General features: G+C 36.6%; 1 protein-coding gene across 1 annotated transcript in view; it reads left to right on the top strand.

The window, feature by feature from the left end:
• The first annotated feature begins 933 nt into the window (after window positions 1–933).
• Window positions 934–22,489, top strand: part of LOC146473093 (nucleolar complex protein 3 homolog) — a 24,312-nt gene continuing 2,756 nt past the window's right edge. The window contains exons 1-16 of the mRNA XM_085118809.1: window positions 934–1,240; window positions 5,200–5,375; window positions 5,865–6,061; window positions 6,748–6,866; window positions 8,726–8,768; window positions 9,481–9,574; window positions 13,385–13,449; window positions 14,260–14,385; window positions 14,476–14,547; window positions 16,375–16,431; window positions 16,848–17,006; window positions 17,848–17,928; window positions 19,487–19,660; window positions 20,419–20,482; window positions 21,375–21,446; window positions 21,773–21,843. Coding sequence (XP_084974935.1) covers window positions 1,071–1,240; window positions 5,200–5,375; window positions 5,865–6,061; window positions 6,748–6,866; window positions 8,726–8,768; window positions 9,481–9,574; window positions 13,385–13,449; window positions 14,260–14,385; window positions 14,476–14,547; window positions 16,375–16,431; window positions 16,848–17,006; window positions 17,848–17,928; window positions 19,487–19,660; window positions 20,419–20,482; window positions 21,375–21,446; window positions 21,773–21,843 — 1,740 coding nt within the window. The 5' untranslated portion in view covers window positions 934–1,070. The remainder of the gene's footprint in view (window positions 1,241–5,199; window positions 5,376–5,864; window positions 6,062–6,747; window positions 6,867–8,725; window positions 8,769–9,480; window positions 9,575–13,384; window positions 13,450–14,259; window positions 14,386–14,475; window positions 14,548–16,374; window positions 16,432–16,847; window positions 17,007–17,847; window positions 17,929–19,486; window positions 19,661–20,418; window positions 20,483–21,374; window positions 21,447–21,772; window positions 21,844–22,489) is intronic.

Below are 22,489 nucleotides of genomic sequence, written 5' to 3' on the forward strand. Positions count from 1 at the left end.
ATGTGGACAACTCGTCATGGTATTAGGGACCTTAAGCAGAGACGACGACGACACCGACGGAAACGGAACTTAAAAAATTACCTTCGCGTTTTCTGAATAAATTCGCGTTGATACTCTCTCAGTTTGTGTAATGTGGCCGAACTCTCGAGTAGTTAACGTCGTAGGGGCGCCTTTAAAATTCAGAAAGAGAAAGGAAAATTAATCATCATGCGTTCACGTTCTCCATAAAACCTTAAATTTGGTAGTTTTACTTTGTTGTTTTGAAGACGACGGCAAAGAAATGTACCAAAGTGTATAATGCACGTGCAGAACCACTGTTTTGCTAATTAAAACTATTGTTTTCTGACGTTCTCGTTGACGTCGTCGTCGTCGCTGCTTAAACTCCCTAAAATTGTTAATTTCAGGATACTGGCTGGGTAACGAAAATCCATCGACTCTGCATACATGCATACATACATAGAAAGACTGTGTATTACAGTGTTCGATACATAAACGTAGAGCGTGGTATATAGAAAATATGCAGCTGAATATAGACAAAAACTGGGATGAAAGTGTAGTTTTTTTCTATACTTTCTATATACATACATACATACATACATACATACATACATACATACATACATACATACATACATACATACATACATACATACATACATACATACGTACATACATACAAAACACAGTAATAGTTTAAGCTTCAAGCTTGTGGAGCCGTGTATAACATAAAATCCAAAATAAAAAAACAATAATATTAAGAATACAGTAATCTAGATAATAATAATAATGAAAGTAAAACCCCCTGCATTTATTAATCTCGCTTTGCGAGGAATAAATTCAAACACTGATTCAAAATACAACGGTCACACAGCTTGTGTGGGTACCCTGTGGTTTGTGTTGTTTTAGACAGTTTAGTTCATCATACACAATGACATTATTTCATAGGGATGCACGCTGACTGATGCACGTGGTAGTATGAAGGCTCAGATTCAAGATGGTGGACGGTCTTTGACCCATCATTGCTCGGAAACTTTCTAACTTTATAAAGAAAAGCAAAGGAATAGGTAAAAATGGTCAAGGGAAAAGGAAGCAAAAAAGTACGCACAATTACTGCAAAGGTATCGAAAGAGAAGGAGGACGATGTTGATAGCGTAGATGAGGATGCTTTTGATCCCGAAGACTTGGAATATTTTCAGGATTCTTGTAGGAGTTTTGCCTTTCTACAAGAAATAGCATCAGAGTAAGTGTATTTGCAATGAAAAGGATAACATTTTAGTGCCTCAGTGGCTTAGCAACTTGTCAGAGCATACATCTAAAAGGGGGCTTACATGCAGATGTCAGGCCAAAGCCCGGAAAGATTTCTGCACAGCCCCTGTCGTACTAACTCTCTTCCACCAACAGCGAGCGTGAATAGGTATATATAATTAATGCATGGTTTTGTCCAGAAATTTTTCCCAAAGATTTCCCTTGTAATTATTTTACTGGAATGTCTGTAAGCTTAGCTATGTCCAACGCTATGTCTTAAATGTTTATTTATTTGTTATTTAAAGGGAATGTAAACCCCCAAACACAAGTTTATCTCATATTATGTAAAAAGTGGTACTTAAAACAGTTTTGCGACTTATTCTTGCCAATTCGAAATATTTAAGGAGAAAAACGACATTTACTGTGGGAAGTTCACTTCCGGTTAAAACAATAGCGAGTGCTCGTGACGTCAGCGGTTGAACACAAACATTGCGCAATTGAGAATACGACTGTAATTATCATGGCAGCCAGAGAAAATAGTAGCAGTTCGGAGGAGGTTTTATCCAATGAAAACAGCTCGAATGAGTGTAATTTGTACGACAGTGATATTGGTGAAGTGTCAGAAACTAGCGTGGATGTCGGAGCTCGTCCATTTCCCTTAGAGCCACGCAGAGCTCGGCGTGATTTGCAGCCTGAATCAAACTAAGAAGACGGCGAAAGCGAGACGAATCGTCTTGGAAAGACAGACTGGTAATTGTTTCGAGTTGTGATTCATTCGCATTTATATGATTGTTACGCCTTTGAAAGACAGAAATTGAGTTTTTAAACTGAACGTTACCGTGAATCTTGTTTATTAATGCTGTTGTTTTCCTCTTGTTTTAATAAGGTGCGAACCAACGACTCACGAGAGCGTTCGCTGTGTAGAAATCGGCCAAATTTGGCGAAAGGTAGAGGACCAGAAACCAGCAATGCAAATGCACTATACAACCAAGCATCCAGGATTTCGGTGCAATTGCCTTGGTGTCTGGGTTCTTAAAACTGCGTATTACGCATTCCGACAACAGCATGGCGCAGCGCAGACAAAAGATACGTACAGGACATGAATTTGTTTACTTTGTACACTAATCACATTACCTTTCTCTGTGAACAGCACACTGTAAAATCACAAAGTTAATAGGGAATTGCACAGTTATCAGTTATTCCTTTTGTCTCTTGTAGGAAATTTCGTTACATTGCCTAAAGACAACTCGTTCGTTGGTGTCGGGGGCTATCTCGGCAGAAATGTGATGGTTGCGCTCCTGTCCTGTGAGGTCAACAAAATACGGAGTACATTTCTAGCCATTTTGGTTCTTCGTACACGGAGTTAACGCCACTAAACATACGAAAAAGACGAATAAAACCTTTTTAAATTATTATTTATTACAGATTGCCCTGATTTTATGCCGTTTTTGAGTTCGATTCCAACTTTCAGGTTTCTTCGGTATGTCGACTAAAGAGGTGTGTGTCAAAAAAATGATAAAATGTGAAAGTGTCTATTCATAAATACAAGAACAATTTCCAAGCGTCTCTTACTGTCTTGGCGTTATTTCCGAAGCAATTGTGATTTTGATATAGCTCTGCTCTCTCGTGACCTCTTACTATATTTCCCAGCTGTCGGCCGTCTGCTCTGTTTGCTCGCTTTCCACTGTTCGCTTACGCATTTCTGACAAGGCTTTCTGCTGTGGCGTTTGTTGAATGGTCGATACAGCACTGGGAATTAAATCCGTCTACTTTTTAAAAGCCATTTCTCATATGTATACACCCTCGAAGCAGTCCAATGGGAAACGAGCGCCACAAATTACTGAGTGAATGTTTTGTCGGCTCTATAAAATCATCCCGCTTCAAGACTTGAACAAATTTAATCCACTGTCGCCTTGACTGAAGTCTCTTGGAAACCTACACGTGGAATATCCTGTTTTGTTTGAATGCCACAAAACTGGACGACACAGCGCTTTACCATATTGGAATAAGAGAATAAATGAATATTTGCTGGAATTCATGTAGACACATGCGTGTTACAAAAGATCGGGAAGGGAGAATGTTCACTTCCTGTCGGCAGAGATCCACTCGTGACGTCACGGAGAAGATGGCGTAATCAAAATGGCGGGCGCTTTGAATTTGCAGCGGCCTTTTCCAACTGAAAACGCACTCGTTTTAAAAAAAGAGTTTCACATTCCGTATACTGAAAATGTGTACTTTATGACTATGTGACCAGAAAAATTGGCATTTTGGAGGTTTACATGCCCTTTAATTGATTTATTTATTTTGTTATTTTAATTGCGCAAAACAATCTAATCAATTTGAGGTCAGCTTAAGGTGGCCGAACACAGTTTTCTAGTATACAGGTGTTGGTAAACATTATTCGAAAACTACGTACTTCTGAGAACCCGAAATTAGCATGGTGCGAGATTAACTAAGGAGGAATAAATTTTGATACTTCTCGTTGAGCAAGGTGCCATTGCCATGGCAACGAAGCAAGCTATTAACCGTCCACAAATAATGGTTTTCCTTAATTTTTAGCAAATGCACTCGTTAGATTTTTTCCATTTTTTGTATCCAGAAAAACTCACAAAATACTGACATAGCGATGCTGCTTTCATGTTATTTTAACAGAGAGATCTCCTGTAAATGTTGGTTTTGCACTTAAATGTTTTTTGAAGTAACCCTCTGTTAGATTTTGTGTTTGGTTTGTAGGCGAGTTACTGTTTTGTCAAATTTCACGAAATTCTAACGAGCGGTTCCTTAGAAAACAGTTCATTTCCATTAAAACAACTAGTCACAATTTTTTGCTCAAATGCACATGCGTGGCTTTTAGTTAAGTTTTCTCAGCAAAGATTAAAAGCGTACAAAAAGGCTTAGCTCATTCCGAACTCACTTTCTTTGTTCAGCGATAAATGAAGAAGGATTCACAAACGAGAAACTGAATTATTTTAAGAGCAAAACTTACCTTTGTGATCCATTTGGTATAAAATCGAGGGATCGTTAGTATTTGCTCACCACAACCCTAGCGCGCGCTTAATAGCATCACTAACAGAATCTGTAAAGCGCGCACAAACTGTGTTCGGCCACCTTAAAACAGAATACAAGATTCCTTGGAAAAATCGCCTTATATATCATAGATAGTCTCTGTTGTTGCTGTGTCTAGTTGAAGTGCTGCAACAAAAATCGATTTGTTTTAATGAGATTTTTGGAGTCCAAGGTAATATTTAGACCTTAAACTGCAAGAAAAGGTATAATTCACACCAACCTGACAAAAGAATACCCAAAAGAGGTTGCCTGAAAGTACATAAAATGCATCCACCATTACTCAATGAGTCAACAAGTTTTGTGCAGCGACTTCCCTCTCATGGCATCATCTTATCATGTTGGTGGCATCGAACAGTGAGAAAAAGTAGTACTTTCCTCCTACACTTTTGAATGCTGAAAATAAAAGGAAAGATAAAGTTTTGATCACAGTTAAAGCACTTTAAGGTTGCAACTGATGAATGAGGGTGAAAAAAAAATACGTTTTTTTCATTCAGATCATGCAAGGACAAAAGCCTTTCTTTCCCCTAAGACCTATACATATATGCACAGTCAATGGATTCTGATTGCTACGTCTTTCTTGAAGACAATATTATTAGAACAGTAGGGGACAAAAAAAGCCCTTCTAGAATTAAGTCTTGGGTAAATAATCAAGACTGTATGTCAGATCAAAATAAAGTTTTGGAAGGACACATGTCCTGTTTTTTCCTGCTATAAAAAAGTACTACACTGTACATATACGTATGCATTGAAATGGCAGATGTATGCAATGCATTGATATTTTATTCATCAGTTTTCACAGAATGTGTCTTGAACAGATGAAAAAAATAATAAAATAATAATTATAATAATAATAATAATCTGGTGACAGACTATACTGTATCTCTTCAGGGTGCCCAATAGTGGAAAAAAAAGAAAGAGAAAACAAGTAGAAGAAGAAGAAGAGGCTCATTATGAGAAAAAACCAAGGACAGGACTGACTAAACAGGATCACAATGAGAGAATTCTACTACCTATTAAGAGTAAAGACAGCATTATACAGAGGAAACAAAAAATACCCCTTACAGGTATGTGTGTGTTAACAAGTATGCATGTACACGTAGTTGTTTGAAAATTAATATGTATTTTGTGAACACCATAAAATCCCCTGGTTACTGCTAAACAGTAAACAGTCCACACTTTAATGTGAATTCACTGGGTTAAATAAGACTGAGCCTATAGAGGAGCTGAAACAATTGTGACAATTATGAGAGGGATTTTGAGAGGGATCACTAAATTATAAACCTCATGAAATCCATTCTGATTTCTTTGTTACTGGATGAAATGCAATTCAAATTGGTTTGTTTATTTATGTAATCTTCCATCAGAGACTCAGATGCATATAATTGCAAACAGTTTAATCAAAATCAGACTGCAAGAAGATGGAGGAGTGCTAATTTGATATGTTGAAGCGATTATTAGTCTTTAGAGAGAACTTAAGTGCCAGTGTATATTTCTTTTTAAGTCCTCTGTCTCCCTTAAATCTAACCCTGGACATTCTTCATTTTTTTTCTCAGATTCTACTATTCATAATGATGAAACAAATCCAGATAAACCAGTGCAAGAAACACTAGATCAAAGCACAGGATTTTCCACCCCTCCCCCTGCATTGAGTATGGTTGAACTTTTCAATCAGAGAAGACAGAAGCTTATGCAAAGAAAACTTAGGATTGCTGAGTTATCAAGCAGTATCTTGGAAAACCCACAGGAATGTGTAAGTACAATTTTAATGTGTGATGAGCAGTGTTACATTAAAAGTACAGCATCAAACTTATAAGGCTATGTTACATTAGGTAAATTTTCAACTTGCAACTTGCCTCACAATTTGTTTTTTTGCAACATAAGTTCTGGGAAGAATGGCCCATTACCCAGAAATGAACATGTCTCCCCAAATGTTGCAAGAAGTAGACTTCAGTTCTACTTCTTAAAACACTGACTGCAACAAAAATGTTTCAGGGTATGTTACACAGTTTCTCAATTCAATGTTTTGTGCAACTTAATGTCTCAGAATGGTACAACAAGAACTTGTGAGAGGCATGTTCACAGAAAAAAAATGCTTCATGTAACTTACAGCATTGCTTAGGATTGCTGAGGTATCGAGCAGCATCTTGGATCACCCACAGGAATGTGTACATTGACATGATTGTGTAAATGATAATCTCTTAGATCCATGCTTCAGGAAAGGGAGAGCTTATTGCAAAATGGATTAAAATATGATCAACTGAGACACTTGTAAAACTTCCTAAAGCATGGCATTTGCTTCGAATTCTTGGCTCAGCCAGTTCCCAAGATACATACAACTACATTGTATAAATTATGTACAAAAAATGTAATTATCTTAAAGCAAGAGTTAGCTATAAGGTACAGACACAAACAGTTGGTGTTTAAATTTGTGTTAAGGTATCTGAGCTCCAGGAACTCTGTAAGCTGTGTGATGAGAAGGACGCTGATGTTAGAATAACTACAAAAAAACTGGCCATGGTTTCTCTGTTGACTGTGTTCAAGGATATCATTCCAGGGTAAGTCTGCCGCAGTATTTATCTCTTACAGCTGTACAGTACATGTAGGTACAATGTAATTAAAGTTAATATGATTTTAAACTAGACTTACATTTTTTACATTTTTTCATAATGCATTAATACATATTTTGCTTCATATTATATTATGCTTCAAATGAACATTATAAGCATTGAATATTGTTTCAAACATGTATGTTAAGCTCTTTGTTGGCACAAAGAGGAGTTATGTAAACTATAAGAAAATTAGTTGCATATATGCAACTACTGTAAGTTTCTTGCATGATAACCAGTCTCTGTGCCAAAACAGAGCTTTATATCTACAGTGATTTCGTTATCAAAACTTGAAGACACTTGCTATTAGTATAGTCTTGTCGAAACCCCCCCCCCCCCAATTGCATACTATGCTGTGTGTATTGATGGCTTTGTTAAACAGTACAGGTTTTGCTTATACCATCTTTTAATTTCTGTAGCATGTGCCGCTTGTGTCATGCAAAAAAATCACAAAAAAAGTCATAGATTCAGCAATTCTTGTCATTCAACATTTTCTGCACCTATGATTATTGTGTTATTTTAAAACATATTTCAAGACCCAACTACATTGTATGTGTCATACACTGCAGTACACAATAACTGTAAGCAATGTTATTTGTGTTGTAAGCTCACCATCATTATGTCACATACAACAAAAGTTGTACTCTATAATTGGGTCTGGGTCTTTAGAGTCTGCCATGTGTCCTCAGGGGTTTTGCTAAGATTTTAAACAGGCAGGCAAGAGATCAGTGCACCTGCGCATGATGTAGTCAACTTGGATAATGTTATTTTATGTTATATTTTAATGTTATAATGTTATTTTAATGTATAAATAATGTTATTTTATGTTATATTTAAGTTATACGTTATTTACTGTCAGAACAACAAATGAACCAATTTTTCTTTTATGCTGACCTCGAAACATACGTTAACTTTTTACAATTAATAAGTTCTTCCTTCCTTTTGCTTTTTCATTTTTTTTTTTCTTTCTTTTTTGCCTGCTATCTAGAACCTAAATTAGCCAGGGAGCTAACAAGATAACCAAATGGTTCATTTAGTTTCCTTGCTTTGCACATTATTCTAACTAATAATTAATTTAATTTATATAACACCACTAAAAGATTGTAAGAATCAACATGTAAATTTAAAAAAAGCACAAATTATTATTATTATTATTATTATTATTATTATTATTATTATTATTATTATTATTATTATTATTATTATTATTATTATTATTATTATTATTATTATTTTATGGAAAAAGTCAGTTGAAATGTTAAAAGCATCTAGTCAAAGTCGTGTTCACAGGTGGTCAATTTTCCTGGTGCCTGGCCCTTAACCCCTGTCATTCCCATGTTCAAAGTAGTTGTTTTGTTTTCAGTGAGAATAACACCTTTTACTGGTTGTTGCTCATTCAATCAAACTGCTAATGTGTGTCATATATATTGTCGTTTCCATTTGTTTCTGGTTTAATGTTTTATAAACCAGTTTCAATTTTTATCTTCCTTCGTTACAGATTGTGGTACACTGTAATGAAGACAAACGAAAATAAAAATTCATGCAACTGGTCTGAAAAATTTTAAACCCAAAGTTAAACCACTACATATACACAATAAGGTCAAACTGGCACCATTTCTTCCTTGAGTGAATGAGAATTCACCAATCACAGCAAACCATCATGGTTTCTGATCACCATCAATGGTGATCAGACATAACCAGTCCATCTTCTGATGGTAGCAACAGTAAACAGTTAAGGAGATGTCATAATCTACATCCTTTTCTTTACAATATGCACAATATTTTCCCCCATAATTTTTGCATTCCAGGTATCCAATTAGGACAGCTTCAGAAAAAGAGCAAGGTGTAACTGTAAGTACTGATTTATTGTTACGGTATTCTCTCTAGATCAGTTTTATCTCCTGCTCTACTTAATGACCTTTTTAGTTTAAGAAATTCATTTTCTATAATTACCCACTCTGGCTTGTGATTTAATCCAACACTTCTTCACGTAATAATTATAAATAATTATAATCATAACTTTTAAGAAAATCACCCCTGTTACATACAGAAATTGGATGAACAGAAGCAAAGGGCAGGTGTGGTCACATCAGCTTCACATTGTCCCAAATTCTGACTAGTGTTACATTGCACCCTACACTTTACAACTTCATAGAGATACTGTAAATGTAAAGACATGTAGCTTTTTTCCTGTCAAGGTGAATAAATAAATGAATAAAATAAATCAACTTTGTTTAACGAGGGTGACACTTAACAGTCTGGCGACTGACAAACCTGTGGCCCTCGGATTCCAGATCGAATTGGAATTTGAAAATGTTGGTTTTTGTGGAGGGAGGAAAACCCGGGAACCCGGAGAAAAACCCTCGGAGCAGGGACGAGAACCAACAACAAACTCAACCCACATATGACACCGAGACCGGGAATCGAACCCGGGTCACATTGGTGGGAGGCAAGTGCTCTCACCACTCTCAACACTGAATGTGTTATTTCAAACACATAAAGACTGATAGAATGAAGACAATTGAAGTTGTACTTTCTCAATAATTATTGTTTCTTTGCTTAGTTATCTAAAGATGTCAAAAAGCTGAGAGACTTTGAAGAACGGCTGCTGAAATGCTACCAGCAATACTTACAAATCTTGGAGGCAACTGTACAAGGTGAATTATTTATGTATACGTGTAGCAAAATGTTCTTCTCTCTACATAGTATACTAAATTTAAAAAAGCTGTAATTGTAGATGCCTGTATGCTACAACGTAGTGCTACAGTTGAATGTGTAAACTGCTCATTCAGAAAAATGTATTTGGAACTATAATTTTTTATCTAACTGATTTACTGCAATTGCTTGTTGTGATTTTATACTGCCTTTGAAAATACATGTAACACAGTGTCATAGGGGAGCAGGGATGGCACAGTGGCCTGGGTTCAATTCCCAGACTTGGCGTCATAATGTGGGTTGAGTTTGTTGTTGGTTCTCATCCTCGCTCCGAGAGGTTTTTCTCTGGGTACTCCAGTTTTCCCCTCCCCTGAAAAACCAACACTTCTAAATTCTAATTCGATTTGGAAAGTGTCCCCAATTACTGTTCTGTGCCAAAAACACCAACACTTAAATAAAATCATCGAAGTAATTACATTGATCCATATAGGGTATCGAATGGTCCCATTTAATTCAAAAGTGCTCGCAAAATTTGGCCTTTGCTCAAATTGCTCGCAAAAATTACACGGATGCTCGCTTGCTCGTGCTTGCAAAATTTTTGTAACTGCTCGCATGCTCGCATTCTGGTTAACATGTGCTCAATTGCTCGAAATTTTGTTAATCCTCCTTTGTAGTTATTTTTTATACATATATAAACGATAAATCAGTTATGATATGGTTAAAACAACATGGTTAAAACATCCTTACCTCTGGCTTCAGTCTTTCTTCAACAGTTCAGCCTGTAACTATTGTTCTGTTTTGGAGGTGTCAGCCAGATTATTAGCTATTACTTGGCGCAAAACTCGCTGCTTGCCATCTGTATTTTTCTAAAGTGCTCGCTGCTCGCAAGAAAAATTTGACAACTGCTCGTGCTCGCAAAAATAAACACACGGCTCGCATGCTCGCAAATGCTCGCAAAGACCATTCGATACCCCTCCATATACAACTTACCGGTACATTCAAGATTAGTACCACAGACTGAAGCAACTCAACCCTTAGTACCTTAATAATAATAATAATAATAATAATAACAACTACTTATATAGCGCTTATCCAAATCTGTTCTAAGCGCTTTACAAAGTTTTAAAAAATCATATCTGTTTAAAATAATTCGAAAAAAGATGAGTCTTAAAGTGTATATGACACGAAATCTTTTATTAGCTTATTAGGAAAAGCTTTCAAAGTGATGAAGAATGGCATTTATTTTATTGCGATAGCATTCTTGGTTGCCGAGTTATTCAAGATTTAGGCTTATGCAAATTAGACGTCTTGTGACGTCACAAGACTGACACAAAATGAAGGGAAATCACAAAATTTGGAATAACTACGCAAATACTACATCTACAGGGTTGAAATTTTGCAGGGTTGATGTGCTGACAGAACTACACATTGTGATAGTGGCTATGATGTCACCATAGCAACGTACTTGTTACCAGACCTCTACCTTCCCAAAATGACAAATGCCTTATTTATTGCTCCACAGTCAAACAGAATTTCTTATACTTGTGCTGCGTAATGTCCATATTCCCTCACACCCACTGAATAAACATCAAGAGCAAAAAGCGCTTGTTGGGAAGGGAAACTCTGATTTTATCCTTTGGATGGTGAGGGCCTGGAGCCCATTGTGTTGCCATGGAAATGTCATAGTGGATCATATCATGAAACTTTGTGATGAGTATAACAACTCTACAAAGTTTCAGTTCTATACAGAAAAAGGCTTAAGAGATATTCCATTTTTTGTGATTTCCCTTCATTTTGTGTCAGTCTTGTGACGTCACAAGTTGTCTAATTTGCATAAGCCTAAATCTTGAATAACTCGGCAACCAAGAATGCTATCGCAATAAAATAAATGCAATTCTTCATCACTTTGAAAGCTCTTCCTTATAAGCTAATAAAAGATTTCGTGTCATATACACTTTAAGTTTACGTTTAAAAAGATTTAAATTGTCACAAGAACGGATGTCGACAGGTAGTTTGTTCCAGAGTTCTGGGGCCGAAACAGCAAAAGCTCTGGAGCCATACGACTTTAGATTATAGTTGACATGACACAGGCAAAATGCGTACGACAACGGGAACGTTCTTGAAGTTGAATAGCGGCGTATCAGGTCTTGTGTGTAGATGGGGGACTGTTGGTGAAGAGCTTTGTGGGTGAGCAGAATTATTTTGAATTTAATTCGCTCGGAAACTGGAAGCCATTGGAGGTCGAATAAAATAGGGGTTATGTGGTCATACTTGCGAGAGCCTGTGATCAGTCGAGCCGCGGCATTCTGTACTGACTGAAGCTTTTTAATAACAATCATATTTCGGAACATTGTATAAAAGAGAGTTACAGTGATCCAACGTGGAGGTTATAAAAGCGTGGACTAGAGTCTCAGTGGTTTTAGTGGATAGCAATTTTCTTATACGGGAGATGTTTCGAAGATGATAGAAGGCAGGTTTACAAACAGAATTAACATGAGGGAGCATCGACAAAGTACTGTCAAAAACGACACCAATGTTTCTGGAACATAGAGACAGCTGAATTGTATCAGATCCAAAACGAAGTGGAGGTAGAGACTGTTGAGGGCAATACTTTGAATAGAGGTAGAGAAGTTCGGTTTTGTCTTTGTTTAGTTTCAGCTTGTTTAAGGACATCCACTGATCAAGGTCGGATAAGCATTTCTCAATTTTAGCGATGCTGTTGGTTAGTTCCAGATCGTCATTAGTAGAAAAGGAAATGTACAACTGAGTATCATCGGCATAGAAATGAAATTGCATGTCATGGAGACGTAGAATGTCGGCAAGTGGAGCAGTGTAAAGGAAGTAGAGGATGGGCCCAAGAACGGAGCCTTGAGGTACTCCACATATGAGCTCAAGAGACTGTGACTTCCTCCCGTCAATTAAGACAACTTGTGTGCGATTAGTAAGGTAGGAGCGGAGCCAATCGAGTGCAGTGCCACATATAGAGAATTTGGAGTTCAATCTTTTGAGCAATATTTCGTGGTTGACAGTGTCAAATGCAGCGGAGAGATCAAGTAGCAGGAGCATGACACAGTGGCGATTATCAATAGCACACAAAATATCATTATGAACGCAAACGAGGGTAGTTTCGTAGCTGTGAAAGAGTTTGTAGGCTGATTGTAGCGGCTCTGTTAGTTGGTTAAAATCAAGGTAAGCTTGAAGATGCACAGCGACAACCTTCTCAATAACTTTGGAGATGACCTTGAGGTTCGAGTTAGGCCTAAAATTACCAAGAACTTCATGATCCAGATTTGGTTTCTTTAGTAGAGGTGTTAAAACGGCGTTTTTAAGAGACGAGGGCAAAAGACCGGATTCCAGCGACAAGTCAACAACCCTACAAATAGATGGTAATAGCAAGTCGAAGTGTTCTTTCAGTAACGTGGCAGGTAAAGGGTCTAGACAGCATGATTTCTGCGCAACAGAACGAGCAATTTTCGATAGTTTGGAATTCGAGGTGGGTGAAAAATTGCTAAGCTCACAATCAATGGTGGAAATGTCCAAGGAGGAAAAGAATTCAGGAATTTCTGGAGGATAATACACACACATAAGACTATCAGAGACTGGACAGGTGTGTAAAATAAATAATTAAGAAGTATTAATTGGCCATCAACACTTAACACATTTCTATGTTTCATGTTTGTGCAGTTGCTTCTTTTAATTGCCGTGGTTTGCATACTTGTCTAATTTTGTTTCCTCAAAGGTTTGATTTTTAGTAACCATAGAATTTGAATGATACTAACATGTACACTGTATGTTGTATTTCCTTATTTCAGAGTGTGTTAAACATCAGAAGAAAGCTACTTCTAACGGTGTATTACAGAAAAAAGTTGCATCTGAGGTAACTGATGAATAATTTTAAAGTCAAACTTGTATTTGTCCAAAACAGGAAATGAATTTTGATATGATGAAGTGAACAGTTTTTTATCCAATAAATGTATTGTCTCCTACTTGAAATACAAACATACAGTTTACAGTTGCAGCTAAGTTAGAAACAATTTTTGATGTCTTACTGTTTCTCATACCTGCCAACCCCCGCAATACGAAAATCTGGAGACGTCTAGAAATCTTCAGGGGCAGCAAGCAGAACTGTGTCAGCAACAGCGAAGAGCCTCCGAGGGCTCCATCCAAATGTTCCAGACGTCTCTTGGTTACAACAGCATTTACCTACCATGTACTGTATTGTACAATTTGATTGATTTATTTCTGACCAATGACAATAATCGTTAAATATATATAAATTTTATTGCTCTGTTTTATGTTTTCTGATCGAGAACAGCTAAACTAACAACAGTAAATCCACTTCTCGCTTTATTTTCCTTATTGACATCTCAAAAATAACGAAATCTATGAAAATAATTATTTTAAATAGGCCACGGTAGGTATTTCCCAGGAGATTTGGTGCTCTGACTGGGAGAGCGGGAGATTTGATGAAAAACGTGCAGACTCCCGGGAAAACCAGGAGAGTTGGCAGGCCTGGTTTCTGGTAAATTAGATAACACATATACATGGAACAAAGTTTAAATGTCTGGGACTTAGTTGACTGTATGATTAATCCAGGGTTTTTAAATAATGAACCTATCCTCCTTGTCACATTGACAGCATCAATTTGAATCAGTTTATTAATTGGTGAATTTGATATCTATTTCAGCATCTGATGCTGGTAGCAGTCCAGTGTATGTGCGATCTACTGACATCCCAGCCTCACTTTAACTTTCACACAAACTTAGTTGCAGTGCTTGTACCGAGAATGAACGACAAACATCTTGGTGGTCAGGTAAGGGAAAGGTGGATAACCCTCCCTGTATTTGCATGGTCTATAATATTATTATGCCCAGTATCTCATGAAGAATTACCTTAATTACAGATTTCAAAGCTGTGCTTCAATGCTCTTGTCACACTTTTCAAACAAGATTCTGTTGGAAGTGTTTCATTGGAGGTAAGTGTCATGCACTCACTGCCAAGCACTGAACACAAAGTTGAAACAATAAAAGTGACTTATAGAAATATTGATGTAAATGATAATGATCATTCATTTGCCAAGCACTGTTCACAAACAAATTGCCAAAAAGATTTAGGGTCAGCCACTGAAATTATGCCCTATGCATAGTACAGACTATGTACCAACTCATTTAAATCAACCATTACTGTTTAGACGTAATCCTTTCGCTAACCTACATGTAGAATACAGTAAGTAACATCACATAACTGTAGAGGCTACTAGTTGCTCTGCACTAGGCTAACAGAGACATACCCACTCTCAGGCCAAAATGGTTACAATAAAATTTATTGTTACCTGATGATTGCAGACCAAAACAGTTCAGATATCCTTCACCCTGTACCAACAATTCACTCTTGGTGGCAAGCTACCGACACCACTTTTTAATGAAATGGTGATCAGCATGACAGATCAGATGATGAATATCCTGGACTGGAAACAGAAAACAGATTGAGACTCACAAACAGTCACTGTCTTGAGTCTACATGCATTGTATTTAAGGTGGCTTACTACAGTTTTCTGGGATGAAAGAAGGCCTTAAATCAAACTTAAGAAAAATGCCAACAAGAGTTTTGTTGGAGGGTTTTTTAGTACAATAAATACAATAGAGATAATTTTGAGTCAAAAATGTATTTTGAAATGCTCAAAAAGTGTTATAAGCACAAAAGATACAAAAGTACAAAAAGAATGAGTCCTTAGTGGGGGCCTGGAAACTACACCTTTTAGAGTTGTCTGGCTCTAAATCTAGCCATATGACCCCACTTCAATATTTCAGGATTTGGAAAGTGGTCAAAAATAAGTATTTACAGTGAAGAACACAAATTTCTGTAAGGTAGAAATTGGGCAATTTTGCCTTATTGAAAATTCCTAAAAAAAAATTTTGACAGATTTTCTTAAAAAAATGTTCACGTTTCCGCTTTCATGTTTTCTGTCAACAACTAGAATTTCAATGTAGGCTGCAGTGTAGATTTGGAGAAATTAAGTGAGAAAAATAGTTATTGCTACCTCAGATGAGAAAACCATTACACAACCCGGATTCCAGTTTCCAGTACATGCGCACCCCAACTGGTGAGTGCATGAGCTGCCTTCGTGTTCAGGCATTTGGCACAAAATCACAACTTTGCAAAGGCTTCAAGGCTTTTAAGGACCAGCAACCATTAGATAACAGGGTTTTTTTTTTCAATTTTCAAGCCCAAGCACAATCCAGCTACTTTAAGCACACTTGTGGAACCTACTCTGAATACAAGAAAATTTTTTGAGAGCCGTCATTTTGTTTTTGTGCTCGTGCGCTCGCAGGGTTTTCTCAGCTGGCTTGCATAACTTTACATGCGTGTGATACTTTTGAGTCTTGGGGAGCTCGCATAGTACAAAAATTATAGTAAGCCACCTTAAGCTGTTTTTGTTCAAGAAGGAGCCCAACATTTAGCAACCACTACAATAAATATTATTAAATATAACTGCTTCTGTTGGCACTGCCATCTTCATGCTACCCTGAAGAGTGATTTCTGTTGTCTTTATACATAGTTACTCTGTTCCTCTGTCAGCAAAAAATTTCAAATTTTAGTGTGATTATTCTTTGCCCATGAAGGAGTGAAAATTTACCCTTATAGACAGCAGAGTGTACGTGTTTTTATTTGCACTATTGTAGTGGTTGTCTAGCATTATTCGCATTCCATTTCAGAGCTCTCTTATTTCAGACTGACATGAGTTGACACCATTTGCTATTAATATTAACATATCTTTCCTTGTTGTTGTTCACTCTGTTAGACTGTGAAGGTTATCAGTAAGTTTGTGAAGAGTAAAGGATTCAGAGTTCAACCATGCGTAAGTATATTGTATGGAGATAGGCATGACACCGATTGTCATTCCACATGTAACTTGCTCAATCCCTTCATGTAACAGTAACAAATCATTATTAATTTTTTTCTTTGATTCAAATCTACAGTATGTGGTGCTTTTAGACATGGTTTTTGTACTTCACCAACACTCTGGCCAGATTTATCACTGCATTCTCTTCAATCATAAAATCTTAATTTTCTGTCTTGTTAGGTTTCAAATTATTTCTATGAAATCTTGTGTAACTTTGTATTGTTCAAGGGGCTATTGTTATTAATAGTAATTAAGGAAAAACTGCTGTATCAAAGAAAGATGCATATGCATATATATGCTTAATCTGCAAAATAGGGTTTCCTACTAATGATTAATCAGGATTTTTTATTCCTTTTTATGGTACTCTGTAGGTTTTGGAAACTTTCCTTCACTTGAGGATTAATCTGATCGACATACAGTCCCTTAACAAACACAACGACAAGAAAACTGCAGTGGAACTGAAAATTGAGAAAAATAAGAATAGAATGGAAAAGAAGCTCAAAGGAAAGATGTCTAAGAAAGAGAAAAAGGTGCATTAACCGATACTTTATCAGGGTGATTCTGGGATTACTAAAATGTGTCACCTTAATGATATGGTGGGGGAGGGGGGTGGGGGGTCTTGGACACTGCTGGAAATGACTGATTATACCAATCTGAAGATTCAAGTTTTCCCAGATGTTTTCATTTTCGTGAATTCATTTGAGTAATAATACCATTTTACAGACAGGGCATGTGAATTTTTTTGGTATTCACTAGTCAGTAACATTCAACAAATTTCTTGCATTCCAATGCTCTTTCACTGGGGTTAGCAGTCACCTGTATTTCTTGGTGTCAATAGTAAGTTTCTGCTCAGCAAACGTCTTGTATTTCAGCATTAAGTGAACTTTTCACACTACATGTAACTGTAACCAGTAGAAACCTGCATGCATATTTCATGATTTCCTGGTGATTAATAATAAGTGAATTCATGCAGCTTGCACATGACTGTGTTAGGTGTGTTTTCAGGGAGAAAAATTGATTGTCGAAGAACATGCCAGTTTGTGCAACCATGCAGCACCATTTCAGTCGAGTGCACCCTGTGTCCTTCCCCTTTATTCAAATCTGTCATTGGCCTAGTGTCACAAACTTTTCGTTACAGATGACACTTTTTTTACAGCAGTGTCCACAGTCATGATAGCCATTTTTTGGTCTTCTTCTACATGTGTGTTTTCTATACTCCACATAATTATGCATACATGTACAGGCCTCTTTATGCCAGTGGATGAGTCTCTTCTACCTTTTTAAAGGTTACACAGACTTCTCTGTAGATTTCATCTGTTTGTTAAATTATTTAATCTGTACTCCCTCACAACTTACTCTCTTCACTTTCAGAGAAAAAGAGAAATGAAAAAATTAGAGAGGGAACTTCAAGAAACAGAAGCTGTTGAAAGCCAACAGAAAAGAGCCAAACTGGTAAATTATACAAACTTGAAAGATGAATTATTATTGGTTGGATATCATTCTTTTGTTGCCCTTGCCAGTTTGGTAACAGTCATGTTGTAGAAGATGAAGCAAATATTCCCCCAATTAATTAGGGTTTAAAAGCATATCTCCTAACAAGATTGATTTATTTGGATAAAAAACATATAGCATATTACTCAGGAGATTTTTTTTAAGTGTAATATCCCAGATGTATGCCTTGGGTGTGAAAAATTGCTCTGTGTGCTCAAGGTTGATGTTTCAAACACAAATAGCATAACAATTTGATGGACCACTGGGAGCACTAATCCCCGGGTTTCAAGTGATGGGGATGATCGAAGGATTTTTTTGGGTTTGAAATTTTTGATTTTTGGATTTTTTTGGGTGGGAAAATTTTGACAATTTTTTTTTGGGTGCCTTGATTTAAGTAAGGATTTTTTGGGGTATTCAAAACAATCTGAAGATTTGTGGTAGTGCCAAAATATCCTGGCTGCGTAGTTCTGCCAATAAAGTACAACCAAACTTGTTTTGCGGCTGTTTTAATATTGGGCGTCTTGGGTGTCTCAAGTGTTGTTAGAATGACTACCAGATGCAGAAAAGATAACTTCAGATGGTATGATGAATAAACAAACACAAACATTCAATTTCTAATGTTTTTATTTTTCGTGTTATATCATTTAATGCTTTCTGGAAATTTTTAAGGTTCAGAAATTCGGCGTGGGATTTTTTTGGGGTTAGTTTTTGTTCCAGGGATTTTTTTGGTTTTGTTGGAAGCCCCTATTCAATCATCCCCGTCACTTGAAATCCAGAGGGTGCTAATTTACTTTTGGTAGCTCAAGGGAGAGTGCCTATTAGAAGGGGGCACTGATTGGGGACAGGGCACTTAATGTTTTTTGACAAAAACATCAAAAGGTAAATTAACACTTTACCAAATATCAGAAACTGTGATGAAAGCTACATGTATGAGTTCACATAACCAAGTTTCCGCGCGTGTCAAAAACATCACAATAATATTAAAAATAAACAAGTACTAACAATGCAGTGGTTTTGAACGAAAACCCAATGGGTTATAAAAATTCAATGTCTAACTTTTTAATCTACTTGGTGAACATTTAGCATTTCATGGTCTACTCTGCAGCTGTAGACAATTTTTAAAAATTTTAGACAGTTGAATATTTATGTATAGAATTCAATTCAGTTACACTAAAGAAAGCCAAATGACAATGGTTATTCTTGTAACATTATGCTATGGCACTTATTATTGGAATGCAGTGTAGGTGTGCTTATCAACAAAACAACACTCAAGAGGGACTGGTTATTAGAAAGGGGTTTCTTAATGTAAGGGGAGCACTAAAATTGAATCTTTACTAACAGTAATTATGTGACTGATGGATGAGCATCAACAGGATGCCTTTTCAATAGGATTTACTTGCACTCTAAAGTCAATCTGTTCTTTTTAGTAGTTCTATACCTATTATACATGTATATTCTTATACCTTGGGGACATTTGTTGTTTCATCTGATTGTCTTGTCATTTTCTCACATTCCATAGCAAACAGAGATCCTCAAGTTTGTTTTTGTGACGTATTTTCGTGTGCTGAAGACAGTTGGTCATTCACCCCTGCTATCGCCTGTTCTTGAGGGACTTGCAAAGTTCGCTCATCTCATCAATGTTGATTTCTTTAGTGATCTCATGGCTGCACTGCAGACATTGTTAAACAACAAGGTATTACATGTAGTTTATAATTTATGCACAGTGATCTACAACAAAAGACATTGTGCCTCCTCTTTCCTCTGTAGAGGTTTCTTTTGCATTTGAGGGACTAGAGAGAGTTAAATAATGAGGAACACAGGCAACAGTGGGAAGAGCAAAGAAAGTGGGAGACTCCAGTTCTGTTTTTCTTTTCGTTCCCGACTTTTTACTCCTGTTTTGTGAAGGACCCTCGATGTTTTATCCACTGCTTAGCACTTTGCTTTGTGATTAAAATGGAAAGCTTGCCCATAATCTTGGTTTTTACTCCAAATGAACAGCAAAGAACTAAAAGATCCCAGAGCAACATTTCCTTAAGGAACTGATAGCCATGCAAAAAGCAGACAAATCTGAGCCAAAACAACAAAAAGCCCTTTTGAAAAGCACTATAGGTGAAAAAATTCTCAGAAATATTTTTGTTTTTGTTCATTTTTTGCAACAACAAGCTAGCCTGCTCAAGGCTCTAGATACTGGAATTGAATGGCAAAAACAGTGAAAGCAGAAACACAATAATGAAACATGCAGGAAATAGGGAGATGGGGGCATTTTTTTTTCTCTATACACGTACTCTTGGTTGTTAATTTGTTTTCATTTGCACTATCTAATATAGCTTTGAACAGGCTAACACTGACAATCGCATATTAATTAACCGTTGAACTTTGTTTTTGTTGATTCATCTGTTCCTTTCCATATTCTCTAACTTTTACATGCTGTTGATGCTGCTTACTTTGTAGAATTTGAGCCTCAGAGAAACTCTTAACTGTGTTCTGACGGCGATTAAGATCCTATCAGGTCAAGGTTGGTGGTGATATATTTCATTATTTTGTTTCTGTGATAACCACCTTAAACATGGTACAGAGAATAGGCCATTATGAACTGTCATCCTGTTGTGATGAGCATATTTACTGCCCTTGACAAACTCTACTATTATTTTCTGAGTTTCCTCTACTCGACTTTTTGATGCAGATACCGCTATTTTCCTCAGGGACTGGACTCCCTACAGGATCAAAGTACAAGCCTCATAGCAGACTTGGACTTTGATCCAAATTGTTAGTTATATTATAAATTCACCAGCTAGGATGTAGTGCGAGTTGAAATTAAAGTGCAAAGATTAGAAGGGCCTTATGATCTTACACATGACAGCTTCAAATTCAAACTAGTGTCCCTGTTCTTGAATGATTGAAGTCTTTTCTGAGAAGTGTGTTTTCCTTGGAAGTTGAACATTTTATATTCTATTCATTTCAGGGGTTGTAGGTATTTTGTGTAGCTGTGTGTAGACTGTTTCTGTTAACTATTAGGTGTCCATTTAGTAAAGACTTTGTTATGGTTAAAACAATATTGTTGGTTGAGCAAACCTGCACTATAAAAAATGCAGCATTTTGAAAAAAAAATGTATGAGTCCGCAATTGTACATGAAGATTCAAGTTAAAAATGAGGTTCGAAAGTTACAAACATTCCGGCGGAGGAAGACCCCACATCCCCCCTCAAGCCCTGCTACAGATCTACCATAACACATCATTTTGGTGCTTTGTTGATACATGTGGCAACCTCCAGATTACTGGCTACCAATGGTCTAACTTGTTATTATTGCTTCAAAGAAACATTTTCCTGCAGTCTGTACAAAGACTTTGACAATGTTGTTTTTTGGTCAATTGACTTAATCTGGGTGTTTGTTGACATACATGTACAGGTGAAGCATTGAACATCGATCCTCGTGGATTCTACAACATGCTGTACTCTTGTCTCCTTCAAGTTCATGCTGGTAAGTGCAGACTTTTGAGCAAAGGTGTATACATGTATTAATAGCTGCTAATTAACTTATAGTTTATATTTAGATACCATTTGCAGTTTATGATGTAGCTTCTGACACTCATATCAACAAGAAAAGTTTCTAACATACTGTAAAATCAGCTATAAGCTCATGAATCTACTTCATTCCAACAAAACAAAATTATTCGGTATTTGTTAGATCTAGATTCATCTATTAAACCGTATTGTACATGACTGTCCCACAAGATAATAAAAGAATACATTCCTTGTATGTTATAACTTACATGTATGTCGTTATTTTGATATGTCAAATTGAAGGTCTAAGCAACCAGGACATCCCTGTGGTACTACAGTGTCTTGAGGAAATGTTAAAAAAGAGAAGAAAACAGGTATTCGCTCAGACAAAGTTTTCAAGCTTACAGTATTAATTATGTTACAAAAACAATCTGTGATGAAATTTCTATACATGGCTCCTTTTGTTTATAATGTGCTAATTAATAATAATGTAGCAGCTGGCCACTGGTAAAAGATGCAGGTGAAGCATGTGATAGTCATGAAGGATCCCTTATGGGTTTGTCAAGTGATTTGGTGTAGCTGTGATATTCCAGATGATTCATTTGATTATTGATTATTGATTATTGTAGTTGTCTTCCAAGTCAACTGTGTTTATACATTATAGCACCATTTTCTAAGGTGTTTAAGGGCATGGCCTTCAAATCACCAACGAAGAAGTCTTTTTGATTGTGGTAAAACCTGCTAACTGTATCTGTGCACATGTCTAGAGCAATTGAACAGGCCCTAACAGCGTCATAGCCATGTTTAATTAGCCTCATGGGTACTCAAGTAATCAGAGATACAATGGAGGCATTCTCAATTGAGTGTCAAAAAAACAAAACTTAAGTAATCACGGCATGTATAGCCAATCATGGGTAACACAAACAACCAAATGAACCAATCAGAGATCAAGGCAAATACAATGGCACTAAGTATGGGAGAGTAACTGCAAGCAAGACATTCTTTTTGGTTTTCCTTCTC

Source organism: Pavona decussata, unplaced genomic scaffold, assembly GCF_977016875.1.
Source record: "Pavona decussata unplaced genomic scaffold, jaPavDecu1.1 SCAFFOLD_95, whole genome shotgun sequence".
Taxonomy (NCBI): domain Eukaryota; kingdom Metazoa; phylum Cnidaria; class Anthozoa; order Scleractinia; family Agariciidae; genus Pavona; species Pavona decussata.